General features: G+C 38.9%; 1 protein-coding gene across 1 annotated transcript in view; it reads left to right on the top strand.

Annotated features, from left to right (window-relative positions):
* Kmt2c (lysine methyltransferase 2C) overlaps positions 1 to 23,760 on the top strand; it is a 239,075-nt gene that overhangs the window by 146,024 nt on the left and 69,291 nt on the right. The window contains exons 16-25 of the mRNA XM_042677114.1: positions 245 to 361; positions 3,751 to 3,852; positions 4,037 to 4,141; positions 8,041 to 8,222; positions 8,470 to 8,634; positions 10,363 to 10,472; positions 10,841 to 10,906; positions 11,789 to 12,001; positions 19,454 to 19,582; positions 22,065 to 22,184. Of these exons, the coding sequence (XP_042533048.1) occupies positions 245 to 361; positions 3,751 to 3,852; positions 4,037 to 4,141; positions 8,041 to 8,222; positions 8,470 to 8,634; positions 10,363 to 10,472; positions 10,841 to 10,906; positions 11,789 to 12,001; positions 19,454 to 19,582; positions 22,065 to 22,184 (1,309 nt within the window). The remainder of the gene's footprint in view (positions 1 to 244; positions 362 to 3,750; positions 3,853 to 4,036; positions 4,142 to 8,040; positions 8,223 to 8,469; positions 8,635 to 10,362; positions 10,473 to 10,840; positions 10,907 to 11,788; positions 12,002 to 19,453; positions 19,583 to 22,064; positions 22,185 to 23,760) is intronic.

Here is a 23,760-nt window from a genome sequence, read left to right as displayed (position 1 = left end):
GCATTCACAATGACCGATGCAACATTTAACTCTTAAGGTTACAAGCATTTTATATTTTAGATTGTGGTGTACAAATTTTAAACACAAATATAAGCCTGGTCGCTCAATATGTGTTATCTAATAAGAAAAAAAGACAGAAAGCATTTGTGTAACACTTAATAAAATGTTTGTCTTACTGATATTTGCAGTTAAACATTCCTTTGAGCTTTTATAGACTGTTAACGCACCTTTATCCGTTATGTAGGGTCGAGGGTCTGGATTCCCAGGGAAGCGGAGACCTCGCGGAGCTGGGCTGTCGGGACGAGGCGGCAGAGGCAGGTCCAAGCTAAAAAGTGGACTTGGAGCTGTTGTATTACCTGGGGTGAGAATGGCTTCGTGTATATTGGCTGTAATCTTTAAATGCCCATTTATTATTATCTCAATTGTAGGGGTGTGTGTGTGTGTGTGTGTATGTGTGTGTGTTTCTCTGCTGGTCCTGGGGCTTGAACTCGGGGCCTAGGTGCTGTTCCTGAGCCTCTTTGTGCTTAAGGCCAGTGCTCCAGCACATAAGCCACAGCTCACTTCCATCTTTTTGGTTTATTGGAGATGAGAGTCTCATAGGGACTTTTCTACCCAGGCTGGCTTTGAACTGCAATCCTCAGATCTAGGCCTCCTGCATAGCTAGGACTGCAGGCATGAGCCACCAGCACCCACTGTAGCAAGTATTTTTTGGGGGGGAGTGGGGAGGGTCGTCCGGTTTTGGGGCCTGAACTCTGGGCCTGGGCGCTGTCCCTGAGCTCTTCAGCTCAAGGCTAGCACTCTACCACTTGAGCCACAGCACCACTTCTGGCTTTTTTCTTTTTGCTTATGTGGTGCTGAGGAATCGAACCCAGGGCCTCGAGCATGCAAGGCAAGCACTCTACCACTGAGCTACCTTCCCAGCCCTTGTTTTTTTGCTGGTCCTGGGCTTGAACTCAGGGCCTGGATGCTGTCCCTGAGCCTCTTTGTACTCAAAGCTAGTGCTCTACCACATGAGCCACAACACCACTTCTGGCTTTTTCTTAGTTTATTAGAGATAAGAGTTTAATGAACTTTTCTGCTTGGGCTGGCCTTGAACTATGATCCTCAGATCTCAGCCCCCTAAGTAGTTAGGATTACAGGTGTGAGCCACCAGTAAGCACCCAGCTATTTTCTATTCCTAAAGACATATAAACAGGCTGTGACCTTTCAAATTTATTGTGCTTTATATGTTAAAAATATTTTTTGCACCTAGGTCTGATTTCTGTTTTTTTATTTGTAATCTCTTTTCTTTCTTTGATCTTCATCCTGTCTGTCTTTCTTTCTATCCTGACACAAGAGCTTGAACTCAGGGTGCTTGTCTTTTTTTTTTTTTTTTTGACATGATAAGGCTCTACCATTTGAACCACAGCTTGGCTATCTTTTTATGCCTACCACCCTTCTTCTCCTGAGTGCCAGTACATTTGCTCTTTGACTTAAAAGAAAAATAAAGGTTTGTTACATTCCTGGATCTGTTAGAAACATTTTGTTAGCAGTGGTGCATTTTTTGTTGTGGTTGCTCTGGATGCTTATAGTAAGATTTATAGAAGAGGCTAAATATGTTATAGATGAATATGGATTCTAAAAGTGTCAACAGTTTCTGAACTACTTATCAAGTACTTGAGGATTGATGTTTGCTGACTGGCACATTCTAAGCCATTCTTGAAATACATATTGAAAAAATACATTTGCTAAACATTGTAAGTAAAATTACATTATTTTACATTATCACTGTTTTACTGAGATTTTGTTTATCAAATCTGTCATTTGAAGTTCAAGATAGGTGAAGTTGTTTAATCTTACTGCTGCATCAGGATTCAGAAAACTTGGATTCTGTTCTTTTCTCTTTAAAGCAAATGAGTAACCAAGCATAACTGATATGTAATATGAGACTGTATTTCACATATAGAATTTTGTAATGGTGGCATTTATACACCCTAGAGAACAATATGCCATTGAGATAGTAAATGTATTTATCCCAGTGCAGATGGTCTGCAAACCCTCTTGACTTTCTCCCCCATTACCTCCAGGCCTTGCCCCAAGGCAATGATAGATCTGATTTCCTTCTCCTTGGATGCTTTTCTCTTTTCAAGTCTTGTGAATAAACAGAGTCCACTCTGGCTATATGCTTTTCTCTCTTTTTTAAAAATTACCTTTAATTTTTCTTTAATATTGATCTGTGGTTTCCAACATACTTTGCAAATGTTTTCTCTGATCTGTCTTTAAATTTTCACATTTTTATGCTTTTGCAAGTGATTGTGTTTTCATTTTCTGCTTGAATCTTGACAATAATCTGTTGTTTATGCCTAACTTTCTAGGATAGGCTCTAGTCTTCTTAAGGGAAATGGATCATATTTCATGATTTTGGCATTGACTCCTAGTTCTATATTACAGCATCTAATTAAGAACTTTTCCTAAGGATGAGCCCTTGAAACATTAGTAAGCCAAAAGGTATCTAAGTTGGTTTTGTGAAACATAAACAAGTTCAGAAATGAACACTGTTGATGATGTTTTGCTAATATTGAAATCTTCTTATTCAAAATAATATCCTAAAGTAGTGCTATCCGAGAGAAATGTCATGCAAACCACATTCCCAATTTGAACCATTGAAAAGTTCTGATGAATCTAAAGTTCTGATGTATATAGTTACCATTCAGAAAATAATATATACAGAATTAATGTTTATTCTTTCTAATTTGGTACTGTCTTTGAAAACTATTCCACGTATGTTTCTAGTACATCTCAATTTTTGTCTAGCCACAGTGCTATTACTTTGGAGGGAGTGCTGTATTGAGAATTGAACCCAAGGCCACTTGAGCTATGTCTCCAGCCCTTTTTGTTTTTATTTTGTGAGACAAGGTTTTGCCTCCTTTTTCCTGGGCTAGTCCTCAACTCTGAATCCTTCTGTTTTTGCTTCACAAACAGATGGGATTGCAGTCATTTACCACCACAGCCAGCTAATTTTTCTTGATTTAGAGTTGCAGGTAATCAAGCATTACTAAAGAAAGGTTTTGAGGGCTGGGAATGTGGCTTGGTGGTAGAGTGCTTGCCTAGCATGCATGAAGCCCTGGGTTTGATTCCTCGATACCACATAAACAGAAAAAAACAGAAGTGGCGCTGTGGCTCAAGTGGTGGAGTGCTACCTTGAGCAAAGGAAGCTCAGGGATAGTGCCCAAGCCCTGAGTTCAAGCCCCAGGACTGGCAAAAAAAAATAGAGGTTTATATCCCCCCCCCCCCCCCCCCCGCTTTTTTTTTTTGTCAGTCATGGAGCTTGAACTCTGGGCCTGGACGTTGTCCTGAGCTCTTCAGCTCAAAGTGAGCACTCTACCACTTAACCACAGCACCACTTCTGGTTTTCTGGTGATTAATTGGAGATAAGAGTCTCATGGTTGTTCATGCCTGGGCTGGCTTTGAACCACAGTCCTCAAATCTCAGCCACCTGAGTAAGCGAGGATGACAGGTGTGAGCCACCTGCGCCTGGCAGCCACCAGTGCCTGGCTATTTCTTCATCTGTAGGACTTGTAACTCTACAGAGATGTGCCCCTGAATTAAGAAAGTCTCATCATCTAGTTTTATGGTAGTATCTTGTCTTTAATGAAGAATTGTTAGTCTGGATCCTGGCAAAAAATATATCTTAGATAGGAATTTTCAGACGCTTTCAGGTCAAGTGTAGTGTAAAGTCTGTAGCTTCATATTTCGTTGTTTTTTTGTTAGGTGTCTGCTGCAGATATTTCCTTGAATAAGGATGAAGAAGAAAACTCTATGCACAATACAGTGGTGTTGTTTTCTAGCAGTGACAAGTTCACTCTGCATCAGGTTGGAATTTAATCCTGCTTCTTAAGTTCCTTTTCACCCACTCTTTTACTTTATACTGTGTATACGAATACCATCTAATTTGGCTATAGTATGAGGTTAATTAAAAAAGTATTTTGAAAATAAAATGTGTATATTCCTAGCTTCATTGCCAGTTTAAAATTATTTTTTGTGTTCTTAATTCCAGGATATGTGTGTGGTTTGTGGCAGTTTTGGCCAAGGAGCAGAAGGGAGATTACTTGCTTGTTCTCAGTGTGGTCAGTGTTACCATCCATACTGTGTCAGCATCAAGGTAATCATGCTTAAGTTAAATGAGTTAGTTTTAGGTATTGTGATGGCTATTATATATAGTCAATAATTTTGATAATAAATACTATTTTTAAGAGTTTATTGTCACTAGGCACTGGTGGCTCATGCTCATAATACAGGCTCCTCAGAAGGCTGAGATCTGAGAATCATAATTCAAAGCCAGCCCAGACAGGGAAGGCTGTGAGACTCTTACCTCTAATTAACCACCAGAAAACTGAAAGTGGCGCTATGGCTCAAGTGGTAGAGCACTAACCTTGAGCAAAAAAGCTCAAGGACAGTGCCTCGGCCCAGAGTTCAAGCCCCACAACCACCACCACCACCCCCCAAAAAAACAAAGGAAAAAAAGTTTATTACCTTAGTAAATTTTCTCTTAGAAACTGTGGCCTTAACTTACAGTGATTAATGTGCCATTGTCTTGAAAAATTAAAGCTTGAAAATGCATGCATTTAGTTTATAAAAGAATTTATCCCATTAGCATTTGCTAAAGCACTGTTTAATTAGTGTTTGTCTGTTGATTATGAAGGTTCAGAGCGAATACTTAGCCAAAGTTAAGTTGCTGGTTCTGGTTTCTCTCTCATTGATTTTCCTCAGCCCTTTTTTACTTTATTTTATTTTACTTATTCTCATAGCTGAAAGAAATAAGACAAATGCCAAATTTAAGACACTTGAGTTATAGTAACTGACAACCTAAAATACTCAAATATTTTAGGTTAGACACTCCATGGAGAACCTTTCATTGGTAATCATGCAGTTGGTTTTAAAGTTATTTAAATATTGGTGTATCTCATTCAGCTGGTTCAGCATGGAACTCAGGTTCTTAATTTCTTTGTAAAAATCTCAGTTTTAGTAAGACCTAATGATATTTGAATAAAATAAAAAATGATTACTCGAAGTCAGGATAAAGGTACAACTGTAGGACAGCCCTTCTGGACCCTGGGTGGTGTAAGCACAAGCTTTAGCTTCTGTGTCATAAGTCATCCTGAATTTGCAGTTGCAGTTCACCTCTTTCTCCTGCCATTCAATATTATCATGCTATATGATTACCCACACTGTAAGTACAGGAAACCACATACCCTGTGTAATTCTTCTGTAGATTAGCAGAGGGTTTTGTGAACTTAGAAATCAAAATGAAGGGTCTGGGAAAGTGGCTCAGTGGTAGAGTGCTTGCCTTGCATGCATGAGGCCCCTGGGTTCAATTCCTCAGCACCACATAAGCAGAAAAAAAAAGCCGGAAGTGGCACTGTGGCTCAAGTGGTAGAGCACTAGCCTTGAGCTGAAGAGCTGAGGAACAGCGCCCCGGCCCAGAGTTCAGGCCCACAACCAGACCCCCCAAAAAAAAAAGAAAAAGAAATCAAAATGAAAACCTGTACTTCGTCCAAGACAGAAGACTTGTTTTTGGCAGTACTGATATTTGAACTATGTTTGCTAGCCAAGCAGACCTATATGATAGAATATAACATAGGGCTAGGAAGGTGGCTTTAGTGGTAGAGTACTTGCCTAGCATGCATGAAGCCCTGGGTTCCATTCCTCAGTACATAAAAAAAGCTGAAAGTGGCACTGTGGCCTTGAGCAAAAGAAGCTCAGGGACAGCACCCAGGCCCTGAGTTCAAGCCCCAGGACTGGCCAAAAAAATAAAATATATATATGTATATTATATATACACATATATACCTGGCACAACTCTAAACATGGTAGGAATTAGTTGATGGCACAGTCCTGTAACCTAGGGTAAAAAAGGAATCTCAAAGGGGAGAAAATCACTTGAAGTATTAAAGTGCTTTGTTTGGTAAAATGATGCCAGCATTAGCATGTCCGGTAGGTTTCGGAGTCAGGTCTTAGCTGGCTGGAGCAGTAGCAACCAGAGAGCAGTGTCATGGAGAGTGAAATAAACTGATCAGCTGAGAGTTTGGCCATACAGAACTATGGATGAGTTTCTGTGAAATTAGAAAGCTGAATAGGAATAAAAATCGTGTGTGTGTGTGTGTGTGTACATGCACATGCGCGTGTGCATGTGCCTTCTACTACAACTATGGTAGCTCTGCTGGTTGTTGTTTTCTTAATCTCATGCCTTTTTCTTTTTCTTCTTTTGGTGCACACCTTCATTCTATTGCATGCGTCTCTGGGTGACTTCTTTGTTACTATCATTGCTATTATTGTTGTTATTACTCTGTAGTTGTACAAATAGGTTACAGTTCTATAAATTAGGTTATAGTGCTTATTGAACAGTGTCTAGGTGACTTTTTTAGGAGTTTGTATCTGAGTAGTATTCTACCTCCTTATAGAGTGCCTGTTCAGCTAGGTTAAGTAGTAGGCTTCAAAAATATTTTCCTTTATAATTTGGAAACTGTTTCTTCTAGTCGGTTATTGGGATTTTTTTGGGGGGGGGGGGGAGGAATCTGGTCGTGGGGCCTGAACTCTGGGCCTGGGCGCTGTCCCTCAGCTCTTTAGCTCAAGGCTAGCACTCTACCATTTGAGCCACAGCGCCACTTCCAGCTTTTTTCTTTTTGCTTATGTGGTACTGAGGAATTGAACCCAGGGACTCATGCATGCAAGGCAAGCACTCTACCACTGAGCCACCTTCCCAGCCCTTTTTGGGAAATTTGATGACATTTGGCAGATAGCTATTTCTTTGAGTTTAACCCTTTTATTTTTTCTTTTCTTTTTTTTTTTGGGGGGGGGTGTCCAGTCGTGGGGCCTGAACTCTGGGCTGGGCGCTGTCCCTCAGCTCTTCAGCTCAAGGCTAGCGCTCTATCACTTGAGCCATAGCGCCACTTCCAGCTTTTTTCTTTTTGCTTATGTGGTGCTGAGGAATCGAACCCAGGGCCTCATGCATGCAAGGCAAGCACTCTACCACTGAGCCAACTTCCCAGCCCACCCTTTTGTTTTTTCTTTATAGCATTCAACTTTCTTATTCCTTAAGACAGGAATCTGTTCTACACCTTAGTTGTTTTGTATTTAATTGTGACATAGACACTTAATCTTTGAGATCTTTAAGAAATTGCTTCACATTTTTAATTTTATTTATTGTGTTTCCTTGGATTCAATAGGAATATAGAGATTGTCTTCTATACATACCCTTGAGGTAAAAGACAAGAAATAGATGAGTGAAGATGTGCATTGGAAGTTGCAGCTTGATGGCCTAAACACTTGGAGGACTAATGTCCCTGAGAGCTGATTCTTACCAGTATTTTTCAAAAATATTTTTCCTTAGTTTTTGTATTGATTGTAACAGATATGTCTCTAAGGTATACAAATTTCAAAAGCATGGAGTTCATGGAAATGTCCCAGGTGGATTTTTTGGGGGGGAGTGCCAGTCCTGGGCCATGAACTCAGGGTGCTGCCTGGGTGCTGTCCTTGAACTTTTTTGCTCAAGGCTAACACCTAACTACTTGAGCCACAGCACCACTTCTGGCTTTTTGGTGGCCAACTGGTGATAAGTCTTAAGGACATTCCTGCACCGGCAGGCTTCAAACTGCAATCCTCAGATCTCAGCCTCCTGAGTAGTTAGAGCCGTAGATGGAGATTTTGCTGATATAATTTCAAAATCTGTATCAATAGAAATGAGGCAGCTTACTTGATTTCTTGGAAGTCCAGTTACTGTACCTAGATAAGAAGTGGAATTAAATTTGTATGCCTAAGCAGTTAGTTGATTAAAAATAGCTCTACTGTGTCTGTGCCACTCTGGGTTATACTGCTGATCAGGTAGGCTCCTAAAAATACATGAGCATCCTCTACTCACTACTGGGTCATCATAGTTAGTTGCTTTCCTCCTTTCTGCTCTTTGGTACATAAGAGCCTTTTAAATTTACATAATATACTCAATTATGCAAGCTGAGGCCTGCGTTAATTATGAATTACATGGATTGGTGGTTTCCTTTACAGATCACTAAAGTGGTTCTTAGCAAAGGTTGGAGGTGTCTGGAGTGCACAGTGTGTGAGGCCTGTGGGAAGGCCACGGACCCCGGAAGACTCCTACTGTGCGATGACTGTGACATAAGCTACCACACCTACTGCCTCGACCCTCCTCTGCAGACGGTTCCCAAAGGCGGCTGGAAGTGCAAATGGTACGCCTGGGTGTACGCTGCCTTGTGCTGTCACCAGCAGAACGTTCTCATAGCGTCCTAGTTTTCAAAATGAGCCATTTTGTGTTTCATCACACAATACACATTTGCTGGGATAGATGATACCAATAAGAGAAATCTTCTCAATTGCCTTAAATGATTGCTTTCTAACTCTGCTTACATGTGGCTTCCTTAGTCATACTAGCTAAGGAAAATACAACGGAGACTTTTGGGGGGCTTTGGCTTGCAGGTGTGTTTGGTGCAGGCACTGTGGAGCGACGTCCGCGGGTCTGAGGTGCGAATGGCAGAACAACTACACCCAGTGTGCACCGTGCGCCAGCCTGTCTTCCTGCCCGGTCTGCTGTCGAAACTACAGAGAAGAAGATCTCATTCTGCAGTGTAGGCAGTGTGATAGGTAGTGTATCTTTTTTTCCTATTTTATTTTTTGTGTACTTTTTTTTTTAATGTAGTGAAAGGAACTTAGAAAATAACTTGCTTTCTAGGTACGTAGTCAGCTAGAAACTTACAGATACTCTTTCCTATTTGAAATGCCCAATTCCAGATAAAAGATTTTTAATTGGGACTTTTTTTGGGGGGAGGGAGGATCCAGTTGTGGGGCCTGAACTCTGGGCCTGGGCGCTGTCCCTCAGCTCTTCAGCTCAAGGCTAGCACTGTACCACTTGAGCCACAGCGCCACTTCTGGCTTTTTTCTTTTTGCTTATGTGGTGCTGAGGAATCGAACCCAGGACCTCAGGCATGCAAGGCAAGTGCTCTATCACTGAGCCACCTTCCCAGCCCCTTAATTGGGACTTTTTGAGGGCTTATGAATCCCTTAAAATTAGATGTAGAGATATTGTTGTCATTTGTGCATTTTTATTTTTGAGTGTTTCTGAATCTTCCTGAATTTAGAAGTTTTATATTCTAAAAGTGTTTTCACCCATTCTGTTTTTTTCAGCCACTTTTCTTTTTCTTAAAGCCCTAGACACCAGGTTCCTAGGTATTAGATATTGCCTCTAGTCTATCTAAGTAGTATTGTGTGTGCAGTTTTAGCATTCAGACTGATTTCTTTGGTTTTATTTGTTATTGTGCTATCCTAGTAGTTAAACACTGTATACATAATAGCATTAATAATGTTATATTATCAATCAAATAGTAGGCAGTAGCCTTAGGACTCTTCCTTCAGATTCTCTGTTTCCCAATTGCCACTCAGCATTGTGTTATATCTGCTTTTAAAATTTAATACATCATGTGGAACACATTCATGTTAGGTCATTGCAGTCTTCTGAATTCTTCCTTCTTGTTCTGACAACTGCAGTGCTGCCTGTGGTACATTTGGTTTTGGATCACTAAATAGTTATCCTTTTTTTTTTAAAATTTTTTGATACCAGCCTAGGGGCCTGAAGTCAGGGCCTGAATGGTGTCCCTGATCTTTTTTTTTTTTTTTTTTTTCTTCTTCTACCACTTGAGCCACAGCTCTACTTCTAGCTATTTGGTGTTTGTTTGGAGAAAAGAGTCTCAGGGACTTAACTCCCTGAGCTATCCTCAGATCTCAGCCTCTTGAGTAGGTAGGATTACAGGCGTGAGCCATCAGGCCTCGCTTATCCTATGTTTTGGGGGGGTGGATTTGGGTTTTTTTGTTTTTTGTCCTTTGTTGTTGTTGGTTATGAGGCTTAAACTCTGGGCCTGGGCACTGTCCCACAGCTCTTCAGCTCAGGCAAGCACTCTACCACTGGAGCCACAGTGCCACTTCTGGTTTGCTGATGGTTTATTGGAGATAAGAGTTTCATGGCCTTTCTGCCCAGGCTGGTTTTGAACCTTGATCCTCAGATCTCAGCCTCCTGAGTAGCTAGGATTACAGGCATGAGCCACTGGTGACCGGTGATCCTATGTTTTTAATGTAATGAGCATTTGCTTCCTCCCTAGTACTCATTCCCCTCCATTCTCCTTCTCAGCTCTATAAAAGTTTTGTGGGTCTATCTATAGGCATGGTAAGGGAAGGAAGCAAAGTAGGCTCTTTGGGAGGAACATGTAAGCCTTTGAGGCTTTTAGGTTTGAAGATTATTGATTCCTTTTGTAGTGGTTATAAAAGGCAGTTCTCAGTAATCCTGTGCTTTTAACGTGTACAAAAATACGGTCTTTTTAGATGGATGCATGCAGTTTGTCAAAACTTAAATACTGAAGATGAAGTGGAAAATGTAGCAGACATTGGTTTTGATTGTAGCATGTGCAGACCGTATATGCCTGCGTCAAATGGTAAGAGAATCATTTAAATGAGAATCTATCCTGTCCTGTGCCTCACTCACACCTTGCTGTCTATAAACTAGTGAGTGGGCTTAATTTATTTTGGCTTTTGTGAATATATTATTTGGACAGTATTTTATCTTGTTTTATTCTATTCTATTTATTGCATCAGTGGTACCAAGGGGGTTTCATGTATACGTATGCATCCTGTTTATCTTGGTCAGAGTCATCCTCCGTCCCTTCTCCTCTTTTCCTCCTTCCCCGTGTTAATCATACAGTTGGTATCCTAACTCTTTGAATGAAATGAGTACAGAAACTGAACATTTAATCCTATTAACCTTTTCTAGAAAAATTACCGGATTATTTTTCCTATATTTCAGTGCCTTCCTCGGACTGCTGTGAATCTTCACTTGTAGCACAAATTGTCACAAAAGTAAAAGAGCTAGGTAAAGTGTGAAATGACTTATCTATTCTTTAGAAAAAGCATATGATGTTTAAATCTTTTATAACTGGCTTGTTACATATAAAAACTCTATCTTGATCCCTGTGTGGGGAGTCAGTGTAAGTTCTGATACTAATAATTAATATACAAATCTTCCATTTTATCTAGTTTTACTAGGACAGTACTTTATAAATTTCAGAAGATTAGCAATGAAAATTACAGCTCTTATGGGAAGTGTTAATGACTTGCTTGCTTTGACTTCACTGGCATATTATTGTGCTTTAATTTTGAGTTAAGAGGAAAAAAAGAATAGTGTGCAAATTCCTTTAGAATTCATTTTCTTATTTGTTTTTGTAATTGACAGCCAAGCTTGTGATTCATAGGATACTTTTATGAAGCCATTTTTTATTATTTGTATTTGATAATGTCTATCTAGAACATTTTGATGGTTCAGGAATTGCTCCATTGAATGCTAGTTTTGCATATTTAAAAATTATGTCAATGATTTTTACACATACACATTACTATGCATGATCATATGATGCTTTGATTTCCAGATGGACTTCTAGAGTATTCTTGTTTCGTAAAAAAGACCAAGAGGCTCATAACTGAGTGGCTGAAACATTGCGTTTACTCTTACTGTTTTCTTTCTAAATCCTTCTCTGCTACATAAAAACAGAAATGCCTGGAAGGGTAATCTTTCTAATTGAATCAATATTCTCAATTTTCATTGCACATCACCAAGTTGGTTATTGCTTTTCATAGATAAATGAATGCTGTGTGAAACTATAGTTAATTTCCAATCAGTAGGTCTTTGATGTTTATTTTGAAACTCTAATCAATTTGACCATCTTTTAAAATTGTTTTGGGGCTTTTGTGGTTTTAGATCCACCTAAGACATACACCCAGGATGGTGTATGCCTGACCGAGTCAGGGATGACTCAGTTGCAGAGCCTCACAGTAACGGTTCCGAGAAGAAAACGATCAAAGCCAAAACTGAAATTGAAGATTATAAATCAGAATAGTGTGGCTGTCCTTCAGACCCCTCCAGACATTCAGTCAGAGCACTCAAGAGATGGTGAAATGGATGATAGTAGAGGTAATAATTATTTCCCTTGGAATACATATGTAAGTGTCCATGAGCCCCAGGTCTGTGACCCTCATAAGGTGGGACAATTCAGAGGACTTCACTTTAGCAGAAAAGATTTATGTTACTGCAGATGACATAAGATTGAAATCTTTTCAGAAACCATATTTAAGGTAAGGTAAAATATGATAGGTGCATTGTCAAAATGAGAGAGCTGTTAATAATATTGCTTTAAGCATATATTTATATTCAAGGTGTTCATCATACCTCATGGATTATTATAAAGGTTCTTTTTTTGTTGTTGTGAGACTTGAAGTCTGGTCCTAGGCACTGTCCCTGTCCCTAAGCTCTTCAGCTCAATGCGAGTGCTCTACCACTTGACCCACAGCACCACTTCCAGTTTTCTGAGTGGTTTATTGGAGATAGAGTCTCGTGGGCTTTCCTGCCTGGGCTGGCTTTGAACCGTGATCCTCAGAACTCAGCCTTCTGAGTAGCTAGGATTACAGGTGTGAGCCACCGGCACCTGGCAAAGATTTTCTTTTTTTAAAAAATTATTAAGTAGTTCTAAAGAGAGGTTACAAACCTATAAGTCAGGTTGTAAGTACAATGCATCTTGATCAGTGTCATTCCTTCCATCATTCTTCCTCATTCTCCCCTCACGTTTCTACTCTCAAGTTACATAGTGTAGTTTTTATATAATTTACACTGAATATAATGACTGCATTTGCTCATACCCTCTTCCATCCAGTTGTGTGACCTCCTTCATTGCCCTCTTCTCATAATAGATGTAAGGTTTATCTAACTGAACTCCAGATAACATAATTTCAGCAGCAAGATTAAATTTACATGAATTATTGTTGTTTATCTCCAGTGAAGAGCACTGTAAGATTGGTTATTTTTAGGATGGTCATGTCTTTTCTACTGATTTAGAAATGAACTAAAGGTTATTTTTCTAGTACATTTTATTATAGTATAGTATTTACAGAAGCATACTACATGCCAGATGTGGACAGTAATATTGGTACACATAGTAGGTACTGTCCTTTGCTCATGAAGCCTCTAGTTTAAATTTTAAAAGGCAAAGATTTAAAAAAAATGATTACAATGTAGGAAGTACTAAAGGATAAAGCAAATAAGAATTAAACTTAGTGGATTTGAGAGTATAGGCTGTGGTGTGTGTGTGTGTGTGTGTTTAAATAAATTGAAAGTAATATGTGAGTGAGCAGAGGCATCTAGGAAATGGGTGTGTAAGCTACTTGATTGCCAGGACAAAGACCCAGGAGCAGGCATGCCCAGCTTGTTTGAAGAATGCTGTGAAGGCACTGCCTGGAAGAGTGTGTAGAAGGGACAATAGAAATGGGACAAATGAAATCGGAGCAAATGGATGGATGGGTGGGTGGGTAGGTAGATGGATGGATGGGAAGGTGCATGGACATGCATGGATAGTAAGTGGATCATGCAAGAGTATAAGGGGATACTTGGAAGTTAATCCTGACCATGTAGGAATTCAGAGTCACTGAGTGTTGTACAGTAGAAGAGCTTTGCTATGCTGTGTGGCAGTAGACTGATATGTACAGGAATCATGGAAAATGGAGCCAGTAGTCCATGTGAGAGGTAGTTGTTTCCTGAAAAGACTTTGGAAGTTCCCCTAATTTACCATCCTTTTTCTCACATTTGCTTTTATAATATTTTAGGTCTGGGTTAGAGAACATGGCAAGTACAATTGAAAGATTTTGGTGTTGATATTAAAGCAGCATGGGGTTGTGGAAAAATTGTAGATAGTTTGTAGGAGGCAAAGATCTTGAGCAACAGTATCCGGAGCACACTAGAAGAAGCAGCTTAGTTTCTGAGCACATTAAAATTTGTCTGAGAAAGGCCTTCCATCCATTATCACTGAAATTTGCATTTTATGAAATGTGAAGTTTCTTGAATAGTATACATTATTTCACAAATAATGAGGAATGATAATGTGAGACTATAGATCCTTTTCAAAGCAAAGCTAATAAAGCCACCAAAGAACTTTGGAATATTTTGTGTGTGATGGCTGTTCTGTAGGATGATATCAGAAATGGTGGCAAATTTCAATTTTATGTATTCTGGGTGATTTCTTTTCTGTATGTGATTTTTTTTTTTTGTCCTGTTTTGTTGTGTTTTTGTGCTAGGACTGGGCTTGAGCTCAGGGCCTGGGAGCTGTCCCTGACTTTTGTGCTCAAAACTAGCATTCTACCACTTGAGCCACAGCCCCATTTCTGGCTTCTTGGTAGTTGATTGAGATAAGAGTTTCATGGACTTTCTTGCCCAGGCTGGCTTTGAATTGTGACCCTCAGATCTCACCCTCCTGAATAGCTAGAATTAATGGTGTAAGTCACCGGTGCCCAGTTTCAATTTTATGTGTTCTTACTCAAGTCAAGACTTAACAGAAAATCTGTTGAAAAAATTTATTCTGGTTTCCCTCCTGTTCATGTGGCTAATGAGCCCATTTGATTGACTAAATCTATCCTTTTATTTTTATTGAAATTAATGATATCTTGAATGTTCAGCATGTTAATAAAGGCAATCTTTGGATTTAAAGAATCAAATACTCAGTATCTTCCTGGCCATACCTGCCTGATACTTTGTATCTCAGGATCTCATCCTTTGTAAAAAGGAATGTACTTTCTCTAAGGCTGAGATAAATATATATTATTCAGCCGTTTGTGCTTTTTCCTGTTTGCTAGATAAAATCTTTTTTAAAAATTTTGCAGTCCCAAGTGGGAGAATTTATTCATGTATATACACATATATTCACTCAAAATTAACTGATTGGTTTTTAAGTTTGCCTACAGAAAAAAAAGAAGTTATAATATAACAATCCTTATTGTTATGTAAAGGTTTGTAATAAAACTTTTTGGTTTTGCTACTTTGTTTTAAACCTCTAGCTTACACTTTAAGAATGTTTAACTAGTTAATGTCTTAGCACTGTTTGAAAAGTGTTGGAGGTTCTAGAGCTCTTCTTTCCCCTCCCCCCCCCCCCCCCCAATTTACTGTTGTTTTAGAGGTGATATACAATGGGGTTACTTTTTTTTTTTTTTTGGTCAGTTGTGCGGCTTGAACTCTGGGCCTAGGCGCTGTCCCTCAGCTCTTCAGCTCAAAGCTAGCACTCTACCACTTGAACCACAGCACTTCTTCCGATTTTCTAAGTGGTTTATTGGAATTAAGAGTCTCACGGACTTGCCTGGCTTTGAACTGTGATCCTCAGATCTCAGCCTCCTGATTAGCTAGGATTACAGGCGTGAGCCACCGGCACCCGGCAGTGGGGTTACTTTTACATACATCCGGAAATAAGTACATTTCCTTTCTCATAGTGTCATCAGTTCCCACATTCTCTCCCATTCCTCCCTCTCCAATCTCTGCCCATGAGTTGCATAGTTCACTTTCATCAGTGTTTGGAGCAGCCAGTGTGCTCCACTGCAGCGTTTTCCACCCTTTCCCTCTGATTCTGTGTCCGCCACACTCCCACGCATGTAGATGTGAACACACCACATACAAGGTAAAGAATATAGAATGAACAAAATCAAGAAAAAGTCCTGTGTTTCCATATCTTTGGAGTTCGTTTCAGTATGTATATATATTATTTTATATGCCTATGAGGAAGTGCTTGGGTATTTTGTACCTTTGTGATTCTCTAATAAGACTATTGTCTAGAGGTCTTCTTGATGTTTAGTCTTCTCATTTCTAAGAGACATGAACTTGGACCAGCCCTATCAGGTAGTTACACTGAGAGTAGAGGTTATATGCGAGGCACTTAGTACAGCACTTCTGAGGTGAGGAGCTCGTGGCAGTGAATAGTGCTACTCCTGATTCCTGTAGATGATCTCCATGTATGACAGAACTCAATGAAGTGCTGCCCTGCAGTCCGCATGTATGTGGAATGTGTGGTGTCTTTTCCTCACCCTCAAATGCTGAGAGCCATGGGTTGTCTACCAGAGTGATTCTGAACTGAGTGTTTCCAAATATTTTTCTTCATTGTGGAAGCTGTAGAGAAACTAAAAAGAAAGAATGTATATATCTTTTCTGTGTATTATGAAGTCATATCTGATAGATGACTTTATTAAAAATATATAGTATATTGGAGCAAGGCTGGGTAACTTTAAAATTAAAGAAATTTTAAATTAAGTTTTGAAAAGTTTTATTGACTAAAAATGATCCTTCAGCTGTGCAGTTTCTAGCTCAAAGCTGTCAGACTGTAATAATATACATTGTCTTTTTTTTTTTTTGGTCGGTCATGGGGCCTGAACTCTGGGCCTGGGTGCTGTCCCTCAGCTCTTCAGCTCAAGACTAGCACTCTACCACTTGAGCCACAGCACCACTTCCGGCTTTTTCTGTTTAGGTGGTGCTGAGGAATCGAACCCAGGGCCTCATGCATGCAAGGCAAGCACTGTACCACTGAACCACCTTCCCAGCCTACACATTGTCTTACACATACAATTTTAGATATATTAGACACCACTGGAGCCAACAGAGTTCAGATTGAACTTTTGGTGCTCTTGGAATAGTGTAACAATACTTGTGATGTTGTTGTTGTTGTTGATTTCATGGTTGCTTTAGGTGACTTTCCACTTTTATAAGTGCCCTTTTAATTTATAAGTGCCTAAATTAAGAAGAAAAATCAAGCCAGGTACTAATGACTTACACCTGTAATCCTAGCTACTTAGCAGGTTGAGATCTGAGGGTTGGGAGTTCAAAACTAACCTAGGCAGAAAAGTTCTCAAGACTGTTTTCAGTTAACCCACATAAAAAGCTAGTGTAAATGGTAGAGTGCTAGCCATGAAAAAAAAAAAAAGAATGAGAGCATGAGGCCCTGAGGTCAAAGCCTCATCTGAGTACATAAAAATAAACAAGATTAGTCATTGAAATCATAGCCTGAGAGTAAAGCTGAAGTGGTAGAGCACTTGCCTACCTGTGTGAGGACCTGGGTTCAAAAGTCAGTACCACACACCTCCCCCCCCCAAAAAAAAAGAGGAATAAAATCATAAACTATTAATATAGTATACCAGAAACAAATTCCATGTGCAATAAAAATACTTCTACCAGGGCACAAGTGGCTCAGTTCTGTACTTCAGGAGGCTGAGGTCTGAGGTACACGCTTTGAAGACAGAGCAGGCAGGAGAGTCTGTGAGATTCTTACCTTAGTTAACCACCGAAAAGCCAAAAGTAGATCCATGGTTCAAGTGGTAAACCCAGGCTTAAGCATAAAAGTTCACTGGCAACACTTAAGCCCTGGGTTCAAGCCCCAGGACCAGTACAACTACAACAGTAGCGAACAACAAAATATATTCACCTGCTGGGAGCTTGAAACTCTGAGTACAGTGGGAAAAAAAAAAGAATTAAACCTAAAAGAAAATGAAGGCACTGTGTGTCCCAAGTGGGAACACGATGACCTCAGAACAGACTTGGCTGGTAAAGGGTGCTGGGAAGTGTGGGGCGAAATGTATTGAGGCTCTAGCAGGCAAATGGCAGAACCCAAGCCCTGGGAGCCATCCCTGAGCCTTTTTTTGCTAAAGGATAGCACTTAGCACTTTAGCCACAGCTCCTCTTCTGGCTTTTGGGTGGCTAATTAAAGCTAAGAATCTCACAAACTTTCTTGCGGGGTTTCATTTACCAGTTTAATTCATCTTTCTACCTTCAAACCCTTTTCAAGTTACTAGTTTTCCCTTTTCCTGTTTTCTGACCTTGCAACTTTATATTTTAAAAAGAGATTGCTTTAACATAATTTTAGTTGTATTTCAGGAAAGTCAATTAGATAAACAAATTTGATTTATCATCTTAAAATTTCTTTTAGATTGGGTTTATTTGAGTGCAATGAATGGGCATTTTGTGATCTTTGATATTTTAAGTAACTATTTCATGGATTAGTTATATTTATATAAAGCAGTTCTTAAAATTATAATGAAAGTGGCCTTAAAGACACTGTAATAAAAGAAAATACCCTGTTCAGAAATACATTGTATATACTACTTAAGATAATAAAGGAATTGATTTAGTCATAAAATTTATTTGATAAACTTGCCTGTTTATCAAGACAGAACTTGTCTTTTGTCTTCAAAGTCTTAGAAGCCTTTGATTGCCATGATATTATAACAACATTCTCTAAGACCTGAACTGTCAAGTGTTCTTAATTGTATTTGCTCCATTCAGTCGCCTATTGGGGAGGGACACAAACTTCAAAGAACTGATTAAAATGGAGCTTGACATTGATGCATAGAAATGTAACTGTGGACCTAGCTTTGTCTAGGTGTAAGGAATTCTTTAATACAGTGATGGCTAGAATAAATTTTAGGAGTTAAGGAGAAGGCAGCAGTTGAGGAGGTAGTGGAAGAAAGAGCTTAATATAGTCAAGGAACCATATAGTTCATTGCGATTGGAATGTAATTAAACTGGCAAGTTTATACCAGTGGCTTACACCTGTAATTCTAGCTACTCAGGAGACTGAGATCTGAGGATCGTGATTCAAAGCCAACCAGGACAGGAAAATCCATGAGACTCTTATCTCCAATTTAAAAAAGCCACCAGAAAACCAGAAGTGGTGCTGTGGCTAAAGTGGTAGAGTGTGTGTCTTGAACTAAAGAGCTGATAATACAGCCCAGAGTGCAAGCCTGACAAACAACAGAAAAAACAACAACAAAAACTGGCAAAAACTCTTGTCTTCCATAATGGGCCTTAGAATTTTGAATTCATTTTGAGGGCTTTGAGAACCTATGAAAGGATTTGATGAAGCAGGAAAATGGCTCATATTTATAGAGCAATTATTTAAGAAACTGAACAGAGAGGGGTAAGTGTTGACTTGGGGAACTAGATAGTAGAGGATTGCAGTAAAGTAACTGTAGAATAAGATCATAGTAGAGAAAAATAATTGCTTCTGAGAGGAGACTGAAGGAGTCTTGATTGTGGGAGAAAAGATACTAGAAAATGTCACAGCTGTTTTCTGGGCTGTCTTCCCCCAGGGTACATTTCCAAATCTTTTAAATGATGATGGGTACGAGTAGTACAGGGAGAAAGTTCATCTTAAAATAATAGTTAATTTTGGATATATGGTTTTTCAATAACTAGGTAATGCCTACTTGTATTTGTGGTTGGAACCCAGAAGAGGGACTAGAGAGACAGTCTTGAGATCTGGGACCTGAAGATGTAATTAAAAGCAAATGAATAATTTGTAAAGTGCAAATTGATAATTGTCTTTTTGAGCTCTCTTTCTGTTTCCCCTTCCCTGATACTTTGCTTTATTTCCTGAAGAGAATCCTCAAGCAGCATGGTTCCCACAGTCATTTGGGATCACTTCCATCTCTTTCTCTTCTTTCCCAACCTGCTGTGATACACAGTTAATCTAATGACTTGGTGACCTTGTTGCTTTGTATATCCTACTACATAGAAATATGATGTGTTGAACAAATTTTTCTCAATTCATTCTTTTACCTTTTTTTCCAGAAGGAGAACTTATGGATTGTGATGGGAAATCAGAATCTAGCCCTGAACGGGAAGCTGTGGATGAGGAAACTAAGGGAGTGGAAGGAGCCGATGGCGTGAAAAAGAGAAAGAGGAAACCATACAGACCAGGTCGAGCATCTAGTTAGATGTTTAATATGACCAGTACTTAGGTTAAGAGCACTATACTACCGAGGACTTTAATTATTGGTGAAAATCAGGACTAAGTACATCATCTTAACAACTGTCTAAAACTTGTCTGTAGCTATGCACCAGTGGTGCACGCCTGTAATCCTAACTACTCAGGAGGCTGAGATCTGAGAATCACAATTTGAAGCCAGACCGGGCAGGAAAATCTATGAGATTTATCTTGCAATTAACCACCAAAAAAATCTGAAATGGAACTGTGGCTCAAGTGGTAATATGCTATCCCTGAGCACAAAAGTTCAGAGACAATGCCCAGGCCCTGAGTTCAAGCCCTAGGACCAGCATTAAAATAATAATAATAAAAAACTTATTTATTGCTTGATTCTTTAACCAGACTCTGAATTTGCTAATTGGCTGATAAATTCCCTAGATGGAGTGAATACTTGACAATGAATGACTACTTAATGCCTCTTACACAATGTTTTCCTAGGTTAATTTTTTGACTTTTAAAAAGCTTTGTCTTTCTTGATTGATACTTCTACATTTCTCTTTTTGCGAGTTACTTGCTAATACTTTTGTGTTTTTAAAAACTATTTCAGGGGGCTGGGAAGGTGGCTCAGTGGTAGAGTGCTTGCCTTGCATATTCCTCAGCACCACATAAGCAGAAAAAGCCGGAAGTGGCTCTGTGGCTCAAGTAGTAGAGTGCTCACTTCGAGCTGAAGAGCTGAGGGACAGCCCCCAGGCCCAGGGTTCAGGTCCCAGGACTGGCTAAAAACAAACAAATATATTTCAGTGTTTATGTAGATATTATAAGTAAATGTACAGTGTGAAGTTGGACAAGGTTCTCATGGCCTCCTAGAATTTGTAGTCCAGCTAATACCACATTTCATTAAATACTTCCTTATTACCTATCTGCCTTGCTTTACTATTTTTGGAAAACATTATTAATGTCTTTTGATTATTACTGTCTATATCAATCAATAAAGTATTAAATTGTATCAGCATAGTCTGCTACATTATCCTTCTATGTGTTTACAGTTTAAGAAACTTAAGTTTTGATGTGTAAGGGAGAACTTTTTGCTGAATTTACCTGCCGCTCCTTCAAATATAGCCGGATAGATAGGCCATATCTGTAAGAACTGAAGATTAGTTTCTTTATATCGTATTATGAAAATAATTTCCCTATAGCTATGAAGCTTACATAAACTTTTTTCTTTGTTTGGGGTTTTCTGGTGCCTGTTCTGGGTCTTGAACCTAGGGCCTGCTCACTGTTCCGGAGTTTCTTTGCTCAAGGCTAGTTCCACTTGAGCCCACCTCCACTTCCAGCTTTTTGGTGGTTAATTGGAGATAAGACTCACACAGGCTTTCCCAGGCTTGCTTCAAACTGTGATCCTTAGTTCTCTTCTTCCTGAGTAGCTAGGATAACATGTATGAGCCACTGGAGCCTGGATAAACAACATTTTTTTATTCAATGCAACTTTATTTTAAAAACATTCATTGCTTTCTGTTTTCCTTTTTTCTCTTCCTTACATGGAAGATACCCTTTAATTCAGAAAATATAGTCTGTTGTTAGGCAACTATCACTTTTAGCACATGTTAAATGTACAAAGGGTTTCATTGTGATGTATCTACATATGCCTATAGTGTACTTTGAATTCATCTTGTTACTTTCTCCCTCTTACCCCTTATTATTACTATTCTATAATTTTTACATGCATATAAAATACTTTGATGATTTTCATCCCTCCATCACCCTCTCGTTTTGGCTCCTCGGTCATTTGGCAAGCGCTTATAGTGCTGACTGCCAAGCAGTCTTCTGATAAGTATTAGTTTATTTATACTTATCACTTGTATATGGGGAGCTGTGCTGTACATCATCCCTGTCTCACCAGTGAGGGAACTGTGGCATTGAAGAGTTAAATAACTTGCCCAAATTTGGTGAACAGAATTGCATAGTCTGGCCAGATTCTATGCTGTTTATTGTAGAGTTCTAGCATCTCATGTTGAAAGGCCTTCATACTGTGGAAAAATGAGGTAGCCCCCCGAAGTCGCATTAATCAATGATTATATCACCTAGTTTAGTGTGTATCTTCTGTTCTTCAGTTAATCAACAGATTGTTCTGCTAATGTACAAATAATTTGATAGATGAGTTATTCAATAGACAAGCAAGCACCAACTACTATTTAGTATTCACTGTGACTTGTGTTGAAGAGGAAATACAAGCAGCTCTAGCAAATTTTAATTCACATTTGATTAGGGGAAACAATGGCCTTGACATTTAATTTTTATTTCCTACCTCTTCAATTTTCCATAAAATGAAATTTGTTGATTCAGATTTGCCCAGGCTGAATTTTGAAATTAATGTGCCAAATCAGAAAATAATAAGCCAAAGTTGCTTAATCCTACTGATTGTGGAACTATAGAGAGAAATTAATGATCAGTTTACCCAATTTCTTTCTTGAATAGGTATTGGTGGGTTTATGGTACGGCAAAGAAGTCGAACTGGGCAAGGAAAAACCAAAAGATCTATGATCAGAAAAGATTCTTCAGGCTCTATATCTGAGCAGTTACCTAACAGAGATGATGGTATGGTATTGATTTTGCTTAATACCTTTGTCTGGAAAAAACTCCTAAATAATGAAATTGTCACAACCTTATTGTCTCTTAGTATCCAAAGGATCTAAGTGTCTATAGATTGTTAGTGTAGCAGTCATATTTTATAAGGAAATGCTTTAAATTCAGTGGGTTCTGTTTCTTCTTTGTTTTAGTTTTGTTTTTCTGAGACAAGTTCTAACCCCATAGCTAAGGCTGGTTTTGAACTCATGTTCCTCCTACCTCAGCCTCTAAAGTGTTGACCTTTTTTCCCCCCCGCTCTTTTCTTTGGTGCCAGGGATGGACCTCAAGAGTCTCATATTGCCAATAAGCTCATATTATACATTAAGTAACACTTTCACCCTGTCCTTTGATACTTTCATAATTTCCTCCACCCCACTTTTTCTTTTTTTATATTTTTTTATTATGATTAAGTGGTTACATAAATTTCACAGTATTGCAAGATAGTGATACTTAAAGTCACAAACACATTCTAACCTTCATGAGGCAAATTGTCATTATCGTGGTCTATAAAGTTCGTGAATTCTATGAGCTTTGACAAAAGAACTATTTCTTCCACATCGGGCCCCCACCCCAATATTAAGCGTATTTCATACATAAAACAGCAATGTAAGGACTGAATCACTTTAGTTACGTATGATACTTTTTTGGTCATCTCATCAACGATTTTGTTGCTTGTCTTAGTTATTTCATGTATAATTTGACACAATATTGAAAGTGACAGGGTAATTCAACTACTTTTAACAAAATAACAGTATTTTATAAATACCTTTCAATGAACATTCTGACATCTTCATTTAGTCCTTGAAAGCTAAAAGCATTGCTGAAGCCACACCTTTCTATCAGATAAGAATACATTACTGTGTTTTCTCAATTTCTGAAATGGCTCTGATGGAGACTTTATAATCAGTATGTTCATGATTGTATGGTAAGATGTTTTGAAGCAGGTTGTTAGTGTGTCCTCCAAACAGCCCTTCCTTTGCTAGGGATAGGGTTTTGACCTCATATGAATAAAAGTCAGAATTTGCTGCCTAGTTTAGGTAACCTCTAATGGTTTTCAGAAAGTTTCTAATATGACTGTAATAAGCCCCTAATGTTGTGCTTTCCTTTTTCTGTCCCCTGAATATTTTAGATCAACCTTTTAATTCAGTATTTTCATGTGTGGCTAATCAAAACACATCCATTGAGTTTTTAACTTAGAAAATAATAATTTCTTCCCTTTCTAAATACTTTTCTCCTTGGTCCTAGTGCTTGATCTCAGGGCTTGGAACCTATCCCTAAGCTTTTTTAAAAAACAGCTCAAGGTTAGCACTCTTCCATTTGAGCCACAACTACATTCTGGCTGGTTTGATGATGCTTAATTGGAGATGAGAGTCTCATAGGCTTTGCTACCTGGTTGGCTTGAACTGTGATCCTCGGATCTCAGCCTCCTGAGTAGTTAGGATGACAGGCATGAGCCACTGGCACCTGGCCTAAATACTTTGTAGTTTTAATGCCTTGTAGATTCATTTGAAAGTTTATTTTTCCAGTCATCTTTTATTTCTTCATG

This window comes from Dipodomys spectabilis, unplaced genomic scaffold (genome assembly GCF_019054845.1).
Source record: "Dipodomys spectabilis isolate Male_0828 unplaced genomic scaffold, ASM1905484v1 ptg000034l, whole genome shotgun sequence".
NCBI lineage: Eukaryota > Metazoa > Chordata > Mammalia > Rodentia > Heteromyidae > Dipodomys > Dipodomys spectabilis.
The sequence above is the reverse complement of the archived record's forward strand: the minus strand, read 5'-3'. Positions and strand labels throughout refer to the sequence as shown.